Genomic DNA, 23,458 nt, shown 5'->3' with positions numbered 1-23,458 from the left:
CGGCTCCCATATATTATGATTGATGTTACGAGTGCGTGAGTGCTCCAAATTACCTTTTGATGTTATGATGTGAAAATATTGTGTATGTTGCATTTCACTCCACGAGTGCATTAGTTCTGAGATAGTTATAGAGATTATGGTTAAAATTGATATTTTACTCTCTCGAGTCGACGCTCACTCCTGTTCAAAAATTTTCTGAGCCACAGGAGGATATTTTTGAGGTTAACCTGCTTTCTCCCTCGCAGGTCAATTATTACTGTTTGTATAAACTTGTTAAATCTTAGAATTTCCGCATGTGTTAGAAATGTTTATTTGATTTGGGTCTGTAAACTAAATTATTATTTTGGGACCTGTAAACTTAATATGCTATGCATGTTTGATGGATTGGATGAGGGAGCTGAGCTCTCATTTATTTTTATGCTGATGAGTATGTGGAGGGTGAGCTGAGCTCCCCAATTGAGTATTTATTGTGTTTACAGGTCGGGTGAGTCGAAAACTCCCCGTTGGAAAGTCCATTTTATGGCCGGACTCTGTCCGTTTGGTTTCTTGAAATTGGGCCCAAATGGGCCTTAGAATTGGGTAAATGAACAGTTAGGCTTACTACGGGCCTCGGGGGCTTTAGGTCCGGCCCATAGGTTGGGTCGTGACAAATGTGGTATCAGAGCTTAGGCTCCAGATTCTTAGGGAATGTTCATCTAAAATGTTGGGAAGAGTCTACTAGGAGTCACATGCGGAAAAATAGGGTTCACATTCGTCTTGCATTGTCATCTTTGCTTCTAGTTTCTGCTCCATATATTGTATGCAAATATGAGTCTATAGAGCTGTGTAATGTGCAGTTTCGAATTTTGTGGGCTAATCTTCTGAATTTCGTGAAAATGCGTAGAAGCGAGAGCTGCCACGCACGAGAACGGATGTGCTGACGAGGTGTCGGACAGATGAGGCGCCGCCAGGAGGCGGGGTAGGAGGCCTAGAGCTGCTCAAGTAGAAGAGCAGCTGCCACCAGTACAGGATCAATCTTTTATGGCACAGGGTCCCATGGACCCCATGGCAGCTACTCTAGCTGGGTTGCAGAGAACCATCGATATGATGGCGCAGTATATGGTCCACCCTCCACAGCAGCAGCAGTCCACCTCACCAAGAGGAGAACCTTACAAACAGATCATAAATTTCAAGAAGTTGGTGCCTGGTACTTATGATGTGTCAGACGATGCATATCGGTTTTGGATTCTATGCAGACAGCAGAGCAGTCTGATTGGTGATAGAAGACTGATAGAGTGTATGCAGCATGTCATGGGGCCTATGCCTAGACAATGGATGAATGACTATGTGTTACCCCGGATGGAGGGTTTGACATGGGCTCAGTTTGTGGAACTTTTTATCAATCGGTTTGTGCCAGAAAGCTTCAGAGATCAGAAGCAATGGGCCTTTGAGGCCTTAAGACAGAATGGCAGGTCTGTAGATGAATATGCTACAGAATTTCTGGAATTGAGCAGATATGCCCCTACAGCAGTAGCTACAGAAACTATGAAAGTGAAGAGGTTCCTAAAGGGGCTTGACAGGAGGTATGCAAACCTGGCCATGATGTCTGATCAGTCTTTTGACGTGGTAGTTGATCGAGCCAGACAGATAGAGATTAGCTATGCTGTGGATGACAGCGGAAGGGCAAAGAAAAACAAAGCAGAGGGTTCTTCAGGTGTTCCCCACATGGCTACTACAGACAGTGGTGGCCAAACTAATTACAGAGGAAGAAGCAGGAATAAGAGAAGTGATTTCAGACATCCCGAGGATTCAGACCAGGATACGGATCTAGCAGTGGTAACAGTTCAGGGTACAACAGTTCTGGGTCTGGTTCAGGATCCTCCTTGGCACCTTGTGCACAGTGTGGAAGAGGACATTCAGGACCTTGTATGATGGGTTCAGGAGTATGCTTCAGGTGTGGCCAACCAGGTCACTTTGCTAGAGAATGCCCCATTTTATGGCCGGACTCTGTCCGTTTGGTTTCTTGAAATTGGGCCCAAATGGGCCTTAGAATTGGGTAAATGAACAGTTAGGCTTACTACGGGCCTCGGGGGCTTTAGGCTGGCCCAGGTCCTAGTGCCGGTCCGGCCCATAGGTTGGGTCGTGACAAGATGTTTAAAATAAGTTATTATGAGATGATAGATCAAATAAGTAGTGAAGCCTCAATCTAAGTGCCAATATATTAGAAGTGGGCCATATACTAAGAAGTTTCAAGAAGAAGTCAAGATATTTCTATTATAGAGAATGAGTGAGAAACGATAAAGTCGCATTAACTGTGTTGTCAGGGAATACAAATACATTTGTTCTATAAGATAAGAGACCTAGTTTACGCTCCAATATTGATAAATGGTGTAGGGTACGCTTGACACTTGGAGGGAACTCTACCTAACTAGTTCTTAAGATCGACAGAGGTTGGTCTAAGTACCTCAGTAATAACACAAATAGATTGGAAATTTGAAGTATCATGAAAGTGAGAGGATGCACAGGTGTTAACCGTTGAGGTCAAATGATAAGTAAAGATTTAGAATAGGATGTCTATGATAGTTGCTACAGGAAAACATCTCATAGGATACCATGGAATAAGGAACATAAGTTATGTCATTGGGGAACAGGGGTTATTAGAATAGAAAAATGGGGACCGAAATCACTAAGAGACATGTTAGGATGCCATGAAAGAGAAGTAAGCACCAAGTTGATTACGGTTATAAGACATCAAGTCAAGTGCTGTGAGTTATAGTAAATACTTGAGATGTTAAAAAAATGGTCAATAAATAGTTAAGAAATAAAAGCCCCTCTAGGAAGAGATAATGACAGTTAGGACACTATAGTAGAATCAGAGAGCGGTAAAATGTGATCTATAACATACGAAAAGTTGAAGAATAAAATGTTTCAACCATCTCTGCATAGCAAGAGGAATAATGATCTCACTTATTCCAATAATATTCTTTTCTTTATCCTCAGTTTGTTTGAAAATTCGGGGACGAATTTTTCTTAAGGGGGAAAGAATGTAACAACCCAATTTTTCTAATATATATATATTATTATCTTCTTTTATTGAGCAATAATTTATTGATATTTTAATCATAAATTTAAATTAATATTTTTACAATGGTAATTTTTGTTAAATAGGTATTATTTTTACATGTATTATTATTTTTATCATTATTATTATTATTTATTTATATGACTAGTTTTAAACATCCATATTAAATGTTTAATAAAATATTATTTTATATTATTAACAATTGATTTAGTGGTCATTAATTTAATTATTATTATTATTACTATTATTAACATTGTTAGTATTATCGATTTAAAAGTATTAAAAAAAGATTAGGGATCTATGTGAACAAACAAGAAAAGTTTAGGGATTTCAATAAAATTAAAAGTTAAAAAAAAAAAAGAAACCCAAAACACAGTGCACAGCAACCCCCCCCCCCCTCCCTCCTTTCTCCATGACTCTTTCTCCTCCTCCCTCCCGTTTTTCTTCTTGTCGGTGAGAGATCCCCTGCCGGTGACCACTCCAGCGGCTTCAGCGTGACCAGGCGACCACTAGTGGACAGAAAATGGCGACGGACGAAGACGACGGCGATGAGAATTGAAGAGAGAGAGAGAGAGCGACGGCGAGGACTTCCAAGGCCATTTTCGGCCAATTTCGATGACTGTTCGACGAGGGAAGGGTGGCATTCGACTCCTGGGACTACGGGCTTCCCATCCCAACTGGTGGTGTTCCGTTCCATGGAGGTTTCCGGCGAGTTTCGAAGAGAGAGAAAGAGGAGAGAGAAAGTTGAGGCAATGGACTTTCCTACCATTTTACCTGCGATCCGACCATCGAATCAAAAATCCGAGACCACCAATGGACTCAGGAAGGCAAAATCTTTGAGATAGGACTGGTCCCGCTCTGATCGGACATCGTTTGAAAAAAGACGATAATCAAACGGTCCATATCGCTTGATGAGATTTTCGAACTTTTTCGATTTCCAAAATTTAAAAATAATTTTATGATAAGTATTAACAAAATTTGGACTTAATTTAAGTGCAATCGGATTAAGGATAGCTCACCAGCACAGGGACCGCATTTTCAGCCAGATCCGACTGCTCAATAGCCCATCTCAGAACGTAGTCGATATTATAATCAATCCTAGCATTTTCAGACATTTTGGACGCGTTTCAAGTGTCAGATTTGACATAGGTAAACCCAAACTCTATATTGCTCAATTTTTGCCTTGTACTGGGTTAGAATAAAATTCATAAAATATTCGTGGATGATCATAAAATTACGATTCCTTTTGCAATAGCCTTATAATATTGTTAAGGACTACAGGACAAAATTTTAGAATTTTTGGAGCTCGTTTGAATGGTTTTTGCAAAAAAGTTAATTTCAGGGATTAAAATGTAATTTTCAAAATTATGAGTATTGACTGATTTGGAGGGCCCAGAAGGGGCCATATGACGTTGATGAGATGTGATTATGGATATTGCGAATATAGAAGTGTTTTTTTTTTTAACCCTTTTTGCAGGTGGGGTAGGTCGTAGGTATAGGGGAGACTCTGCTAAATTTTCGGCATAAATTAGGATGTGTTTGCCTCTTTAAATTTATTTACTTTTATTTGAATTAGCACTAATAAATTCATAATAAAATTATGTAGGTAATCAGTGTCAACCATATTCCTTCACCCAACCTCCACAGTCGTCTCTAGTGTACTGTGAGTAAAATATTAATTTTAATTATAATTTCAATATTATTATATGTTCAGGTATGCCCATACATCACTTATAAATATGTATCAATGTAGTTAAACACTAGGCACATTTTATATTGCATTCTTAATTGATGAAGTACCATGGATGTTGTTTAAGGTAATTTGGAGAAGTGCGCATGCGTTGGCGTGCGTGTGGTGTATGGTATTGGATATGGATAGGATGGGTAGACGCGGCTTAAGAGACACTCGCTGGCAGAGGTTGGATTAAGATAGTTGTATAGGGGATTAACTCCCATATATGTACTGTTTGAACATTTTTGGGTGTGTGAGTGCTCCAATTTGCCTTTTTGCTGTTATGATGTGATTTGTATGAAAATTTTGATGGTGTTGCATTCCACTCTTTATGATGCATTAACTTTAGATAGTTCTAGAAATTGTAGTTAAAATCGGTATTTTACTCCTTGAGTTGAACACTCACTCCTGTTCACCTATTTTTCCAGGCTACAGGAGGAGTTCTTTTATAGAGCAATCTGCTTTCTTCCTTACAGGTTTAACGTCAGTTATTTAATTATTTTATTATTTTTTCTAAATTTGAAATCTAAAATTTCGCATGTGTTAGCAGTAGTATGGACCTTATTAGGAATCATGTTAATTTAAATTTTTAAGATTAATAAGTGAAGATTTATATGATATTTAAACAATTTGTAAGTGATGATATCAGGGTTGAGCGGGGCCTCCCTGACTTCAGTTTTTGATGGTTATCAGATTGGATTGATCCGAATAAAAATATTTTATTTTATTTTATTTTATTTACATGTTAGGCCTAAATTTTTTAGTCTTAATTATGGATTTGAGAATAGTAAGGCTTACTACGGGTTTCGGGGACTTTATGCCGGCCCAACCTATAGGTTGGGTCATGACATTTATTGTCTAATAGAGTTGAATGACAAAGAAGGATTAATATAATTAATCTCAATTAGTTTATGATTAAGATTTAATTATTGTGATATGTGGTGTGTGAATTTTGCATTCAATATGGGGACCTTTTTCTGCACTTCGGCTCTGCAGCTTCCCATTTAATCTCATCCTAGATCAATATGACAAGATTCAAGTACTTGGACTTCTTTGGTTGATGAATTTGTAATTCACAATGTGGCCCATAATTTAATACCATTGGGCCACATTGACTTTGGTATATGTCCACATCTTTTGACACTTGGAAATTTCTTAGGCCACTTGAACCGGTGATTTTATATATATATATATATATATATATATATATATATATATATATTATAATACATGTATTTAATTATTAAAATTACTAATTCAATAGCAAATTACCCAATTATTAGAGAATAGTAACACTTAGAGTGCATATCTACAGTAGATCAATAATTAAAATTTTGATAGTTCTATTTTCTTTAAAAATTTTCAAAGTAAACAAATAATAACAAAAAGCAGATATTGATGATTTATGTTGAGATAATTATCTAATATTTGACATGATTTATATAATTTTATTCTTGTACATTGTTGTTGTTATTATTATTAGAAAAGAAAATATGTGCACATAATTTTTTTTCAATAGAAAATTAAAATAGTGAAGACTTAAATTTGAATTTACCAGATATACTTTTAATTATTGAACTAAATTAAAATATATTATTATTGTTATTATTAATATTATTATTAGGTTTTGAGAAAACAAGTAGAATCCATTGACTAGAGAGAGGGTTTCCAATTCCAACTCAAGGACTACAATGGGATACTTTAATAACATGCCCTCACTAGCTAAACTTTCAAAGAAGATATCAATGAAAATTTCAACTAATACCCTTTTGAGATTTCAATGCCTTTCAACTTGGGAATGCATGTATATGCAATCAATAATAAAAATATATATATATAAAATAAAGGGGGTATAGTTAATGAATATATGCTTTGAGCATCTAAAATTGGGTAGTGGAATTATATTAATATAATAATATTTATTAATATTAAAGAAAATATTTAAATATAGTGAGAGGAAGGGTAGCTATATATAATAAGTAACAATGATATCTAAAAGACAGAAAGTGGACAAAGGCGCTTCAAAATGAGATGGAGTTCCGCCAATTAAATGCTGAGGTCAATCTCAATATCTCATATGAGATATTATATACAATTAAATATTATATTTTTTTATCATATATACCATACGAATTTCAAATTTTTTTAAGTGTAAGTGTTAAAAATAAATATTATAATTTTGCATTTTTAATTTTCTAAATTTAATCTTAGCATGAAAAACTTAATTACTTATTATACCTCTGCAAACTCCAATTAATGTTGATTGTGTTATATATAGAAAGAATGTATTTTCAAAAAAATGTCACGTTGCATTCTCTTTTATAATATTATCAGGTGACTAATACGTGGCATTCTATTATAATATGACATTTTATATTATATGTAAATTATAAATTATTTAATAATCATTATTATTAGATAACTTATAATATATTAACAAACATTAATTAATTATATTTATATTTATAGACAGATTTTAATTATTTTTATTATAAAATATTTATTAAAAATTTGAGAAATAAAAAATAAAAATAAATTTTAAAATAATTAATAAAAATTTAAAATTTTATATTATTTTTATATTTTAAAATTAAAAAATATATAAATTAAAATTATTAATAACCACATGATTCTGATAAATCTTCAATAAATTATAAACTAGAAGACATTGATGCATGTGTTTTTGCTATGATTGTTAACTTTTACATGCAGTATATAAGATCTTCAATTATCTTAGAATTAAACACTTGCATAATTTAAAAACACAGTATCCAAGCAATATATGATCCTCTAAAGTGATATTGGCCTGCAGAGGAATGTTTTCTAATATAACAAAGGACAAAAATTTTGCAGATTATGGGGTGTCAATATTGTCGTTTGCAATTAATTAAGCACTTAATTAGAGGAAGATTAATGACACAAAATTCCAAAGATTTTGCCCACTGAAATGAGTTTTTGTCTTCTTTCTCAACATATCTATGTGGAGTTTTACTTTTGAGGCGCTGTGGGATTTCTTTTTATATTGAAGGTTTTGGAAAACCAAGTTCTTAATATTTAATTAATTAAAAAACATAGAGGAAAACAACATTTAATATTGAGCATTATTGAAAATTATTCATTACTTTATAATAATTAATGCAAAAGAAAGACTTAAACATTTGGATTGAAGCAGCAAATCCCCAACACCAACCCTTTTCTTTTAATTATAAACTTTTGAAAAAAAAATGTATTGAGGATTAAATTTATCACTTTCAACATTACCAAGTTATTAGATTTAAATTCAAACTTAATATACACTCTTCTAAATGGTCCTAAATTCAATCATAAAATAAAATTTTTCTTTTTTTTTAAACGAAACTTATAATTATGAGAAATCGATTTAGATAATAAAAAAAATTTATTTAATAAAAAAAAATTTCAGGTTCGAATTTCGCTGCCGTCCTTTTAGTATGATGATGTATTTATATTAAATTAACTTCATTCATAAAAATATTTTAAGATTTAATCTCAATTTATGTGGAGGGACATTTTTACATGTGTGTGAATATAAAATGTGTAATATTTGTTGCCGGGTATAGTCAGCTTCCATCTGTTCATCTATTAAAAACTTACAAATTCACTTTTAAAAAATAAAGTTTAAACACATTTAAATATATACTAAATTTGAAATGATTTGATTCATTGAAATCTTATCACTTTCATCACGAAATTATCAAAAATCTATGAAAGGCACTAAGAAGAGACATTCATTATTTGGATTCCTAGGTGGGTTTCGCTTTTCCATATGATTGATCTATGAATCTAAAAATTTGGCATTCAGGGATTGGCATGCATACATATGGAGGGCCAGCCACACAGCAAGCCAAAGCAAGGTAAATTCAGAGAGGAGTGTTACTTTAGTCCTTGAAACAGGAATGCACTCTCTACCGGTAAATAGCTTCCACTCTAAAGATGTCCTTTGTTGTCCCACCGTAATTTGAAATAAGGCGTTTGTGATATGTATGATACTTGAGTAAATTTTTTTTTTTATTTTTTATCAAAATTTTAAGGTAAAATTAGGTTCGATTTATTTGTTTATGTGGTATTAGAGCATTCCTTGTTCAATGTTGAGCCACCTACTTAGATGCACTATATGTTTATATATAGGCACGATGGATGTGTTGTCCCACATTAATGTGTTCAATGTTAAGTCATCATGTGTGACTTTGGTCAGTTTCCAAGTACAATGAAAATAGTTGGCATAAACATGACTTTATGTACAAGACTTGCTAGAAGCACTCTTTCTTTTTCTTTATTTCTTTTCTTTCCTTCTTTCTAAATCAAGCCCTATATATTCTTTTCCTTTTTTTTTTCTCCTTTTTTTTCTTTTCATTTTTTCCCAATGGTTGCATAGGAGGACCATGGCCAATTTGCCACCTCCCAATGGTACTTTTCCTTTATCCTCCAAGTAAACCCAAGCCAACATCCCAATCATCTTTTACATTATGTTTGTTTAATAGGAAGTTTTTGAAAATAAGATATAAATTTTTAAAGATATTTCTGTTATTTTACCTTATTTTGTTTTAAAAAAACCTTCGTACACTCCAACTAAACATACTGTTAAAGGACAATTCTTTAGTGCATTGCATGCCAAAGGTGTTCAAAGGGGTTTAAGCCTCGAAGCTGAAAGAGCTACCTCTTAGCTAAAGCTTGTCTTTTTTGTGCTCATGCTTTGTTTTTTTTTTTTTCATAAATAAGAGTCTCCTAGTGAAAGGACAATAATGTTCTTTAATTTCAATTTGTTCCTTTCTTAATGATTAATTTGATACCATAATAATTATGTCGTCAATTACCATTAATAAGTACTCAAAAATAAATGGCACCCCATGCACCTTTATTGATGCCTTGGTGCCCTTGCTTTTGTCCTTCTCATATTTAAACTAGGACCTTTTTATGTTTATTTTCCCCACCCTGGCCTTTGCCCTTTTCTTTATCCTTTACACAATACAAAAGATGTTGTGCCTGTTCATATGTACATATTTGAACTGGCTGGCACAAATTTTTGAACAATTGAAGCTTCAATCCTAGGTTAAAGTTGACTAGTGTTTAGTTAAATCATCACTTGAAGGTCTTTTTTTTTTTTCATTTAGTTTAATTTAGAATTGAAACTCGAAATTTTATAATTTTCAAAATAACTAAACATTAGGTAAGAAGATTTTCTACATGGACCAATAATTTAACAATATTCGTATAGTAAATTAATTAACGACAGGAAGAAAAAGTTATCATACTTTTTGGATATGTTATTACATTATAAGAAATTTAAAAATAATTACGAAAATTACCGAGTACAGAATTTATTGATAATTTACCTATGATTTATCGATACTTTACCGATGAAAAAGAGAAACTAAGAGAAATAAAATTTAAACCAATTTGTACCAATAAAAATACGGACCGATTACCAATGAACTCTTTATCGATAATATAATTTCATAGGTAAAAATGGCATCTAATATTGGTTATAAAATTAGCGACAAAAAAAATACCGATGAAATGATTTATTGGTAATTACCGACTAACTCAAATTTAGTCGGTAATATTAAAAAAAATTAAAAAAATTTAAAAGCTTAAAAAATTTTACCTACAAATTTTTTTTTATTAATAATTATCAACGAACTCATTTTTTTAGGTAATATTAAGAAAAAAATAAAAAATAAAATTTTAAAATAAATTACTTATGAAAATTTTATATCGATAATTACCAACGAACTCATTTTTTATCAGTAATATTAAGAAGAAGAAAGAAAAAAAATTTAAAGCTTAAAAACTTTTTACCTACGACAACTTTTCATCAATAATTACCAACGAACTTATTTTTTTGTTGATAATACTAAAAAAAATAGAAAAAAAATTAAAATAAATTACCTACAAAATAATTAACTCGTATTTGGTCAGTAATATTAAAAAAATATATAAAAAATTAAAATAAATTACTTATAAAAATTTTTTATCGGTAATTATCAACGAACTTATTTTTGGTCACCAAAAAAAATAAAAAAAAAATTAAAAAGATTAAAAAATTTTATCTATAAAAATTTTTCGTCGGTAACTATCAACAAACCGTATCTAGTTGGTAATAATATGAAGAAGATAGAAAAAAAAATATAAAAGCTTAAAAATTTTTACCTACGAAAATTTTTTATTAGTAATTACTAATGAACTGTAATTAGTTGATAATATTAATAAGAAAATAAAAGAATAAAAGATTAAAAGTTTAAAAAATTTTACCCATTAACATTTTTCATCGATAATTATCAACAGACCGTATTTAGTTGGTAATACTAAGAATAAAATAGAAAAAATTCTAAAAAGTTAAAAAAATTTTACCTATGAATATTTTTCATCAGTAATTACTAATGAATTGTATTTAGTCAATAATATTAAGAAGAAAATTAAAAAAAAAAAATCAAAAGCTTAAAAAACTTTATCTACAAAAATTTTTTATTAATAATTACCAACAAATATCAATTTTGTCTGTAATTCATTAGTAAATTACAGAAATATGAAACTCTCACATCATTTATGAATAGATTGGAGAGGAGTTAATTTCTCGATAAAAGGAAAGTCACTCCCCAATATATGACAATTATAGCATAGCTACTATGTGGGGCTACTTTGGGCTCTACTAGTTTTTTTTAATTCATTTAAATCTTAAAAATTAAAAAATAATTGTGTATTTAAATTAAAATAATTAATATTTAATATTTAATTTAAAAAAATAAAAATTTTTAAAAAATAAAAATTTTAAAAATTACAAAATATATTAAATTAAATTGAAAATTTTAAATTAAATTAAATTTAAAGGTTAAATTAATTAAAAAATAAAAAAATTAAATTAAAAATATAGAATAAAAATTACCTACGAATAATTATCATTGATAATTACCAACGTTAATTTATTGTCGTCGATAATTTTCAATAAAAAGTATTATTGATAATTTATAAGAATACGATTCTCTACGAAATTACCTATAAAAAAAATTTTAATTTATCTATAAAATAGTTCATCAGTAAATTTAGTGGCAATATTTTTTCGTCACGCTAAAATTTGTGAACCAAAAAAATTTCATCAGTAATCCTAATTACCAACAAAAAATAGACATATTTGATTGATAATTTTTGTAACTATTTTTTTAATTTCTTATAGTGTTAGTTGCAATAATGAGTCTGGAAAAAATTTTTTTGAATCAATACATAAATAAAAAATTATATAATATATTCAATGCACTAAAAAATAGTTTATTGAATATTCATACAGAAGCAGTTAACTTTTTAATTTAAGAAAATGAGACCTATACCTTTATGGGTGAAGGTGCATACATACCACAAGCACATAATAATTTGCTTAATATATAGGAATCAATTGATTTCCTATTAATAAAAATACATTATTCATCAAAATGAGAATTCAATATCTAAATTAAAAAAAAATTAAATTTAAACAAATATATAAATATATAAAACTAATTAAAAAAAAAAAGTTAATTCACCTCTCTTTCATCCTCTGATCCATTAGCTAATGATGAAAACAATAAACATTGAGAATATTGAGAACATGCTCTCGATTATTATTTTATTATATTAAAAATTTTTATTTAAATTTTATTTATAATAAATTTAAGACATAACATATAAAATAAGTAAAATTTACATGTGTAATTTTGTACGCAAATTTTCAATCCATCATGACCAGGCGCACCCACATTGCTTAATTTTATTTTTTTTTCTTTTCTAATATAGAATGTTTGCTGCCACTATCGCAAACCACTTATATACACCTACAATTCCATTATAGGCATGTGTGTGTGTAATTATTGGGTAAAGGTGGCAATGGATAAGGGTAGCTCTGAAAAAAAAAAGGAAAAAAAATTGGTGGCATCAAATATAGAATCTTTTTTTTTTTTGCATTTTTGTTCAAAGATGGAACCAATTTCTTGAAATTCTATTGAGGCATTTATTAAGGAATATAATTTAGAGATAGAGATGAAAGGTTGGAAATTTCTTTTGTATTTTTTAATCTGAAAAGGATATTCTTTTTATCATCCCGTCTACGGGCCCAACCCACCACGCTCCACTTGCGCGGGACGTGTCAGGCTCAGCTTTTAGTGCAGAGTTTACATTTTGTGCAAAGGGCGGAATCGAACCCAGGACCGCAAGGACTTTACGAGGCTCTAATACCACTTGAACTGAAAATGATATTCTGTCTAATCAGGACACCAAATTCTCTTTATTTCAAGAGCATAGTTTTTCAATCTGATACATTCAAGAGTATTGTTGTTATCGTGCTCATTGATAAAGTTAACTCCTAATTGATAATTAAGAAAAATGAGCTCACATTTTTATCAATTGCATCTGAACTTTTTTTTTTTTATTAAAACTCCATTCGTTTTATTAAAAAAAAAATTTTTAGAAAATATTTTTATATTTTTTAATATTTGAAACATTAAAAAAAGTCAATAAAAAATATTTTATTGGTAAAAAATTAAGTTATTTTTTATTTTTTAAATTTTAATAATCTTATTAGGGTGTAAAAATATTTATATATATATATATATATTATTAGTTTAATATTATAATTAAATAATAAAAATATTTTTATATAAAAAATCAAAGTGTATAAAAAATTTGAAAAAATGTGTGTAACTTTAGAGGATTCATTGCTTCTTGACTGAGTCCATGAGGATAGTGGAGAAGCTTTGTCCACAGTAGACAGGCTGATGTGGACGCACTTTCCTCCTAGATAATTGGAGCGTGTCACTCACGCGAAATGTATATTTATCATGTGGTGTTCTTTTTAGTATTAACCCTAAATTATATTGAAATAAATTTAATAATTATTAAATATTTTTATTAAAATATATATATATATATATAATTAATTAATGTATTTATATAAAATATACAAATTTTATAGGTAAATATTTAATTTAATTATTAATGAACTCATTTTTGTATGAGTTCAAACTCTCTATATTTATATTCATAAAATAAATGGTTGTACTTAAAAATATAAATAAAAAGGAAGAAAAAAAAAAAAAGAGGGCAGAGTGTCGTATCGCATACTCTTCTCTGTTTGGTGGAAGGGAAAATCTTTGCTCTACAGACAGAACTTTTGGTTCATGTCATTAAGAGGACAATAGCAGTAGCAGTTCTTTATGTGTAGTCTCATTCTCCATCATACCAATGATTGTTTTCCTTATAGTTTGTTTCTGAGGTGGATATAGTGGCCAACAGTATCATATATCATCAAATTTAGAGGAACCAATTTTTTTTTTTTTTTAAATATCATTTTGATTTAAGGCAAGCAATGAGTCCAGTTATATATAATACTATATTTAATTTTTTCTTATTGAGATTTATCATGGTTTGACTTGAATTTTAATATGTTTTTCATGGGTCTAAATACTTCTGTTATTATAATAGATCTCATAAAATATTTTATTAGGATTTAAAATATTTTAACTATTTTGATAAATTGTTAGATTTTCAGTAACCAATTGAGATTAAAGTTCAAAGAATTGTGAGTGATTATAATTTATGTTTTGCTCTGGACAAAAACTTTATATTTTAACTGTGTTTTTTTTTTTTTTTTTAATAATTTGTTTATATGATTTTGTGTGCGTCTTAAATTCTTTTGTCTGTTGTAACACGATTGCATTTAAAGGGTGTCTATAATGTTAAAATCAACCTTGTTTCAGTATTTAGGTTAATTATTAGCTTGTTGGTCGTGTACTAATTGCCTTATAGAATAGATGGTTCTAAACCCCTTTTTCTCCCCATCTCTCTAGGCAAGCAATCAAGATTAGCCGAAAGAAAAACTTTTTCCCATTTCTTCTCAGATGAATAATGCAGCTGCCAGAGAAGGCATTTCACAACCTGTGACATCTAAAGCTGCTTTTAATTATAATTCCTTAAGAAAGATAAGGAAGAACCTGCTAGTTCTCTCTCTTCTTCTGTGTGCTATATATGCATGGTTCCATTTTCCAATCCTTTTCTCATTCTCTTTTTGGGTTTTTTAAAATGATCATCATTACATTTATTTCCATGATGATGCTTTGCAGTGCAATGCCATGTTTTTGGTGTAAAATTGCAGCAATCTCATTATCCTAGCCTGCCTCTATTAGACTTTTGGCAAAAGAAAAAGGGTGGGGGAAGCCTTCAGAAAATTAAATAAAAAGAAAAAAAAAAAAGAAATTAGAGCTTATAAATTCCTAAAGAAATAAATTGAATGTATTTGCCATATAAGTGCTGGCAGATTTTTCAGCAGAGTACTTAATTGTGATGCTATAAATATGAGAAATATGGACCCAGTGTTTTTTGGATAGACACATACAACTTGTCATTTGGAAAATAATATATAGAAAACAATATGGCTGATATGAATCACAAAATCAAGTCATGTGTTCTTAATTTCCTGTGACTTTGCAATTATTATGATGATTTGCTCTTTCTTTGACAGAACTTTTTTAAATCAAAGAAAAGACTAATAAAATCTAAAATGGGTTGATGTGGATTCATGGATTTGGACATGAAGATCTAGCCAAAAGTTGAAGTTGAGATTAGATGTTTCCACTTATATTTTATTACCAATTAAGCTAACAATTGGATTGAGTGACCACGTGAGGTTTTTCCAGCCTATAAGAGAGGCAGACCACAAGATGGTGACCCTTCGAAGAGAGAAGAGGGGGGCAGACCTGCCCATCAATAAGACAGATAGTGACACCTCAAAAGAGCACCCTCCCAGTCCCAAGTCCCTAACCCATGAAATAGTATCAAGCACAAGTGAAGCCAACTACTATTTTATGACAAAACCCACATGAAATAGAGATGTTCATGTTAAAGCAAGACCAATCTTTCTCATGTATGATGGGCCATTATTTTTCTTTTGAGAAAGAGAGTTAGATGAAGAAAGAAAGAAAGAGGGGATAAGGGTGAAAGGTTTTTGATTGTGTTCAAGTTAATATTTGATTGTGTTCAAGTTAATACAACAGCACTCTTTTACATGTGAAAGAGAGAGGAGGGAACCAATTAGAATAGCTTAATTGGCCATCACCTTAATCTTAAAATTAAATAGTGGGAAGGTATGAGGTTCTAATCTCATCCCTTTTTAAAAAAAGCAATGATAGGTGATTTATTCTTTAAATATACACATTCCTATTATAATCCTTCACTAATACTAGTTCACTAACAATATAGACTTTTATGGAAGTGAATCTAATAAATGTACGAAAAATTTTTATTTAGACTCGATACATCTTGGATCCAGGATATAATATATAGTGAGACTCACATGTAAAATTGATGAGATTCACATGTTTATGTCTTTAATAAATAATGAATTAGGTCTAGACAAATTTTTTTGTAAAGAGAGAGAAGAGGGAAAGAAGGAGTTAGCCAGGTAAAGAGAAGGGGAGGAGGGGGGGAGAGATGTTCATGGATTTTTTTTCTTTTTTCTTTTGAAGTGGAAGATCAAAAGCAAATATATCTTGCTTTTACTTTTCAGCTCTCTCTTTAAGACTATTCCATTTTCTAATAAAGCTCAAATATTCATTAAACATAGACAAGGTGTTGGTCCCAACCCTGCAGGGCAAAGAAGAAGAGAAGGAACAAATTTGATAAGAAAGAAAAAAAGCTTCCACTGATTCCCTCTTCCATGCAGCCTATGCATGCAACACAATTATATATTGATCATTCAAACAAACATGGTAATGATGTATTAATAATCATCATCTTTTACTTCTTACAACTCCCTAGTCCCTACTCTTCCTTGCAGGCACATGTTCCCAACTCAAGATAAAAAAAATTTAACACCTTATAGGTAATAGAAAATTACACATATTGCATCAAAATACACAATTGGTCTGACTTCAAATCCAGTTTTGGTCCAACCTGTATTGTAGTACTAGTATATGATTCTGATAATATGTCTATGCAACTTTTTGATGGGTCCTCTATGCATCATCTAGGAGCTAAATGTGCTTTTCTATGTCACCCTTGCATATATATATATTTTTTGTCATAACAAGGACTGAAGATTGGATAGCTCTAGTACTACTCTTGGTAATTTCTCTGCACATTATGATTTCTGAATGAGATATATTTCCCGAAGGTATCCAAACAGTTGTCAAATGATGCTTAGTTCTGTTACTTGTATACTGAAAAAAAGCTTAAAATGATAAGATAAAACCCTCTTACAACCACCATAGCCACGGCGGTCATTGCCGAGGACTCGGCTTTTGAGTCAACCACAGGTGACCTCTAGGTTAAGTTTTATCTGGAAGCCTATTGTTCGGGTTTGATCAAGTGATTTATACTAAGTTTTTTCTGTCTCATAATTAATAAAATCCATTGCTAAAAAAAAAAAAAAAAAACCGCTTGGAAGAAGTTTGGGGTCATACAGCTACTTCTGATGCTTTTCTTGCATTATACAGCATTTTATCAATACCCATTACCAAAAAGAGCCATTCTCTTGCCTTTTTCAGTCATTCTCTGCTTGAAAAACTAATAATTCATCACTGAAACACCCATTGTGCATAATAAATAGAGAATGACTTGAAACACCCACTGCAGTCTGAAAAGAGACTCATTATAATTTGGAGCTCACGAGTTTAAGCCACGAAAAGAGATTCCACTAGTACGCTAATCACCATTATCTCTTAATTTGTCAAGAAAAAAAAAACTACTTTTCCAATGTTAATAAACCTCATTAATAAAAGATTTGAGGTTATACAAAGTAAAAATAACATCGTAATAGTGTCATGCATCAAATGATTTTCTCTCCACTAATTTGACATCATAATAAAGAGTAGTCATTGTAAAAATCAGGGGATACATTTATGGTTGTCATTCATTAAAAGCAACAGGACAATGCAGCCATTTTAAATGATTGAAAGTGCAATTCCAACATCTCTCATTCAAAGCAATAAGGTGCATCCTTTGATTAAAGCTAAAGGGCATTTTCGTCATATGAATTAAAGAAAAAAATTGAAAGAAAGAGAAGCAGCAGCAGCAGCATCCAACTTTACTTTTTCTCCCCCTATTCTCAACTTTAAATTTCTGTTATCCAACGGCTTTATTATTATTTTTTTCTTTATAAACATAATTACTATTAATCAAAAATAATTTAGCAAGACCCTTCTCCTCCTCCTCTTTTCCTTAATTTCTGCTTTCTTTTTTTTTTAGTGTTCTTTTAGCTTTCTCAGCTTAAGGAGACTTAAGACACAGAAGAATAGAAAACAATCAAGAACATTTTCCTCCGGAATTTCAATATCCCTCTTCTTCTCTTCCTTCTCTTTTCTTGTTAAAGGGAAATAAGAGAAAAGCAAAGGAAAAGAATGAACAGAAAAGAGAAGCAAAGAAAAGGGGAGGCAGAGCTTCTTCCTTGTATTTCAAGACTCTTTCTGTGAAGATGTTTGATTCCTTCAGCCCACGCACACTTGAAGTTTCTCAGATTCCTTTCACTTTTCCTTCCTTTCGTAGAAAATTCATTGATACCCAGGTGCTTAAATCCCTTTGTCTTTGCTTCAATTCCTTCCAAACTCAATTCCCCTGAGTAAGTTTTCACCAAAACATGGTCCCCTTCATTGCTTTAACCCTACTCTCTCTTCTTAGCACCTCTTGTTCTACTTCTTTACTTAATGATTTTAACGTTTTAGTTGTGCTTAAACAAGGATTTGCTTTCCCTGAACCAGTCTTGAGCACGTGGAATTCATCGAATCCAAGATCAGTTTGTTCGTGGGCTGGAGTTGGTTGCTCTCGCGGGCGAGTTGTGTCATTGGACTTGACAGATTTGAATCTGTCAGGTTCTGTTTCACCTCAGATTTCAAGGCTTGATAGGCTCACCAACTTGTCTCTTGCAGGAAACAACTTCACCGGTACCATTGAGATTTTCAGGTTGAGTAATCTTCGGTTTCTTAACATCTCAAACAATCAATTCAATGGTGGCTTGGATTGGAACTACTCTGAAATGGAAAACTTGGAAGTGTTTGATGCTTACAATAATAACTTCACTGCTTTCCTTCCTCTTGGGATTTTGAGCCTGAAAAAACTCAAGTACTTGGATCTTGGTGGCAACTATTTCTATGGCAAAATCCCTGCAAGCTATGGGAAACTAGTGGGGTTGGAGTATCTATCACTCGCAGGAAATGATCTTCATGGAAAAATCCCTGCTGAATTAGGAAACCTCACTAACTTGAGGGAGATTTACTTGGGGTATTACAATGTTTTTGAAGGTGGGATTCCTGCAGAGCTTGGAAATTTGGTGAATCTAGTTCACATGAATTCACCAGACTGTGGACTAGATGGTCTAGTTCCGAGGGAGCTTGGAAACCTGAAGCTGCTTGATACTCTATATTTGCATGCCAATCATTTTTCAGGTTCTATTCCAAAGGAGTTAGGCAACCTGACCAACTTGGTGAATCTTGACCTCTCCAACAATGCACTCACTGGTGAAATCCCAATTGAGTTCATCAATCTCAAGCAACTGAAGCTCTTCAATCTCTTCTTGAATAGACTACACGGTTCCATTCCAGACTATGTCGCGGAATTGCCTAATTTGGAAACGCTGGGGCTGTGGATGAACAATTTCACCGGTGAGATTCCTCAAAAACTTGGCCAAAATGGGAAGCTTCACATTCTTGATTTGTCCTCAAATAAGCTCACTGGTACAATTCCGCAGGACTTGTGTTCCGCTAATCAGTTGAGGATTCTCATTCTCTTGAAGAATTTCCTGTTTGGTCCAATCCCAGAAGGTTTGGGGACATGTTATAGTCTCACTAGAGTGAGGTTAGGGCAGAACTACTTGAATGGAAGCATTCCAAATGGTTTCATTTACTTGCCTCGGTTGAATTTAGCAGAGTTGCAGAACAACGTCCTGTCAGGGAATTTATCAGAGAATGGTAATAGTTCATCTAAACCTGTTAAATTAGGCCAACTCAATTTGTCAAACAATCTCCTCTCGGGTCCTCTGCCATTTTCGCTTTCGAATTTCTCTTCACTTCAAATCCTTCTGCTCAGTGGAAATCAATTCTCAGGTCCAATTCCAACTTCCATAGGAGAACTCCAGCAAGTACTAATGCTTGATCTTAGCAGAAATTCACTTTCAGGTCCAATTCCACCTGAAATAGGAAACTGTTTCCATCTCACTTTCCTTGACATGAGCCAGAACAAACTCTCTGGTTCAGTCCCACCAGAGATATCCAACATCCATATCTTGAATTACTTGAACTTTTCAAGGAACCACTTGAACCAAACAATACCAAAATCCATTGGTTCCATGAAAAGCCTCACTGTTGCTGATTTCTCTTTCAATGATTTCTCCGGAAAGGTCCCAGAATCCGGTCAGTTCTCCCTCTTTAATGCCTCCTCTTTTGCAGGAAATCCTCAACTCTGTGGTCCTCTACTTAACAATCCTTGCAATTTCACCACCATCACAAACACACCAGGAAAAGCCCCCAGTGATTTCAAGCTCATCTTCGCTTTAGGCCTGCTGATATGCTCTCTGATATTTGCAACTGCTGCCATAATAAAGGCCAAGTCTTTCAAGAAAAACAGCTCAGATTCTTGGAAGATGACAGCTTTCCAAAAGCTAGAATTCACCGTCACAGACATCCTGGAATGTGTAAAAGATGGAAACGTAATTGGTAGAGGAGGAGCTGGGATTGTATACCATGGGAAAATGCCAAATGGGGTTGAAATTGCAGTTAAAAAACTACTTGGTTTTGGCACCAATAGCCATGACCATGGCTTTAGAGCAGAAATTCAAACACTAGGCAGCATTAGGCATCGAAACATCGTTAGATTGCTTGCTTTCTGCTCCAACAAAGAAACCAACTTGTTGGTTTATGAGTACATGAGAAATGGAAGCCTAGGAGAAGCCTTACATGGCAAAAAGGGTTCTTTCTTGGGTTGGAATTTGAGGTACAAAATCGCCATTGAGGCTGCTAAAGGCCTATGCTACCTCCACCATGATTGTTCACCATTGATCGTTCATCGAGATGTAAAATCCAACAATATTCTGTTAAATTCGAGCTTCGAAGCACATGTTGCAGATTTCGGATTAGCAAAATTCCTTATTGATGGGGGAGCATCAGAATGTATGTCAGCAATTGCAGGGTCTTATGGCTACATAGCACCCGGTAAGTTCATTACTTCACTATATTTGCAATTAAATGATATCACTAAGCCAGTTTTTAACCACTGCATCACATTTTTACAAACATTACTAATGCTTGCTTTCTGATTTTGTGCACAGTGATACTGTAGATGATTGATGATTGATAGTGACCTTGTTAGTTCAGTTAGTTATTTTGTGTGTAGTAAATTTTTCTTGTAATGTCAAAATTGTCTGAATATTTCAAGAACTCAAGATGAACAGCAACCATCTGATATTCCCAAGGTAAGAACAGTTACAAGCCACGTATAGCTGACTTTTGATCCCTTATAAGTAGTACTGTACGCAATAGTGTTACCTCAGTGAAACTGAAGTCATTGAGAAACTATAGGATCTCGACTTCAAACTCTTAAATTAAAAAAAAAAAAAGTGAGAGCAGAAAAACTACCCGTGATTTGTGCCAAAGGGAGACAGGCGCATAGGTTTTCTTGGTATTCACAACACAACATCACACAGAAACAAAAGAGCCGAAGCACTTTGTTGGGACCCACGAAAAACTCTGATCTAGCAATCTTGGAGGTCCAAATCTGACACATTGTTGCTTATTTTCAGTCTGATAATGATTCTAACGTAACAGCACATTGAGATTAGTGAAAGCTAACCGACACATATGTGCATGCACACCTATTTACAACACTAATCTTTGTTGTACTAGCTGATTTTGGTCTTACGTGTAAAGCGTATTTTTCTTCTTCTTCTTCCCACCTACCAGTCTTCTTTGGCTGCTTTGAGCTTTCTTGGCAAGTTTGGCATCTCTTTTTGTCTTTGTCCTTTGACCTAATATCTATGATTTTTTTTGGGGGTACTTTCCTTAATCCCAAGATGAAGATGCTGCAAATTGGGTTGTGTGGGGCTTGGATTGTGGTGGTCTTATGGGCCTCATCCCATGGTTTAGCTATGTCATGACTAAATTTTGTTCATATCGCAGAATATGCATACACATTGAAGGTGGACGAGAAGAGTGATGTATATAGTTTTGGAGTTGTTCTCTTGGAGCTGCTAACAGGACGACGACCGGTGGGTGATTTCGGCGAAGGGGTGGATATTGTACAATGGAGCAAAAGAGTAACGAATAATCGGAGAGAAGATGTGATGCGCATTGTTGATCCAAGACTAACAATGGTGCCTAAAGATGAAGCAATGCATCTATTTTTCATTGCAATGTTGTGTTGCCAAGAAAATAGCATTGAACGTCCTACAATGAGAGAATTAGTTCAAATGCTCTGTGAGTTTCCTCGTAACTCTCCAAATTACCATTCTTCATCATCTTCTATTGTTTCCCAACAATTGAAAAATGGGGAAAATGAGAAAATCCTTGCAAAATCCAAACAAGATCTTTTAGTTTAAGCTTGAATAATTTTCTTTTTCCCTTTGAATTTTAATGCTGTCTTTAAATTGGCTTGATTTTTGTTATAGCTTTTTTTTTTTTTATTAATGTGCAAAGAATAATTTTTTTCTTCATAGAATTAGGCATATAGATGTAGGAATAATTTGTGGGTTACCTTCTTTTTAAGGAGTGTCCTCCTTAGGTGGAGAGCTTGCAATCTTTAATTAAAGGGATCATGAATGCTTTTTGTGTCATATACTCTTCTCTATACAAATGCTATATTTGATTGCTTTACATTACTTCATTTTTTGCCCCACCTCTACATTTTGTCCCCCCTTCATGTTATAATCAATGTTTATAGATATGAAGTGATGGCATTAATAATATGTAAACTCGATTCACTTTGAAACTAAGACATAAATACGTGATATTTATATATTTAATAAGTAAATTTCATCATATACCCTATGTTATAGATTCAAGAAAAATCCTTTCTAAATATGTGAAGCCAATGCAGATCTAAAGCATCCCATATAATAATTTTTTAAAGTAATTAGAAAAATAAATTTAAACTAAAAAGCCCTATTTTTATTTTATTAATTAAACACTGAATCCATATATTAAAATAGATGTTTCCAAGGAGCTGACATGCGATATTCTTTTTCATAGTATTACTGTATGACATTCTCTATCATGTTAATTCTCTTTTTTTTTTAAAAAAAAATATTATTTTTAAGAATAATATTAATATTAATAAATAAAAATAATATTTAAATAAATTATGCTTTTTAATATGAAAATATAATATTATTTCTATATATTCTTTTAATATATTTAAAAAATATAATATAATATTAAAAATGATAAAAATAATCATATGATTAAACCAATTTCAAATGATTTCATATCTTTAATTAATATTTTTGTTATATTATTATATTTTTATTTTTTATTATAAAATTTTCATAACAAAATTTAAAAGATAAAAAATTTAATCTATATAAAAATAATAAAAATAAATATAAAATAATTGTTCTAAATTTTCCATCGAATGTGCAAGCTGACGCTGGTATTTTCCATCCCCAATTTTTTAAATTTATAATTAAAAAAAAAATAAATTTCCAC

General features: G+C 32.0%; 1 protein-coding gene across 1 annotated transcript; it reads left to right on the top strand.

Moving 5' to 3' along the window:
- The first annotated feature begins 17,976 nt into the window (after window positions 1-17,976).
- Window positions 17,977-22,627, top strand: LOC131173246 (leucine-rich repeat receptor-like serine/threonine-protein kinase BAM1). Its single transcript, XM_058135257.1, has 2 exons — window positions 17,977-20,971; window positions 21,935-22,627. The coding sequence occupies exons 1-2, from the start codon at window positions 18,406-18,408 to the stop codon at window positions 22,351-22,353; spliced, it is 2,985 nt and encodes a 994-aa protein (XP_057991240.1). The 5' UTR covers window positions 17,977-18,405; the 3' UTR covers window positions 22,354-22,627.
- Window positions 22,628-23,458: the final 831 nt, after the last annotated feature.

Source organism: Hevea brasiliensis, chromosome 14, assembly GCF_030052815.1.
Source record: "Hevea brasiliensis isolate MT/VB/25A 57/8 chromosome 14, ASM3005281v1, whole genome shotgun sequence".
NCBI lineage: Eukaryota > Viridiplantae > Streptophyta > Magnoliopsida > Malpighiales > Euphorbiaceae > Hevea > Hevea brasiliensis.
The sequence above is the reverse complement of the archived record's forward strand: the minus strand, read 5'-3'. Positions and strand labels throughout refer to the sequence as shown.

What these genes read in the sequence shown, in the direction of transcription:
- LOC131173246 (XM_058135257.1), top strand. Translation starts at nt 18,406, where the DNA reads ATGGTCCCCTTCATTGCTTTAACCCTACTCTCTCTTCTTAGCACCTCT. An exon ending in TTATGGCTACATAGCACCCG is followed by an intron (nt 20,972 to 21,934) that starts GTAAGTTCATTA and finishes TTCATATCGCAG; the next exon opens with AATATGCATACACATTGAAG.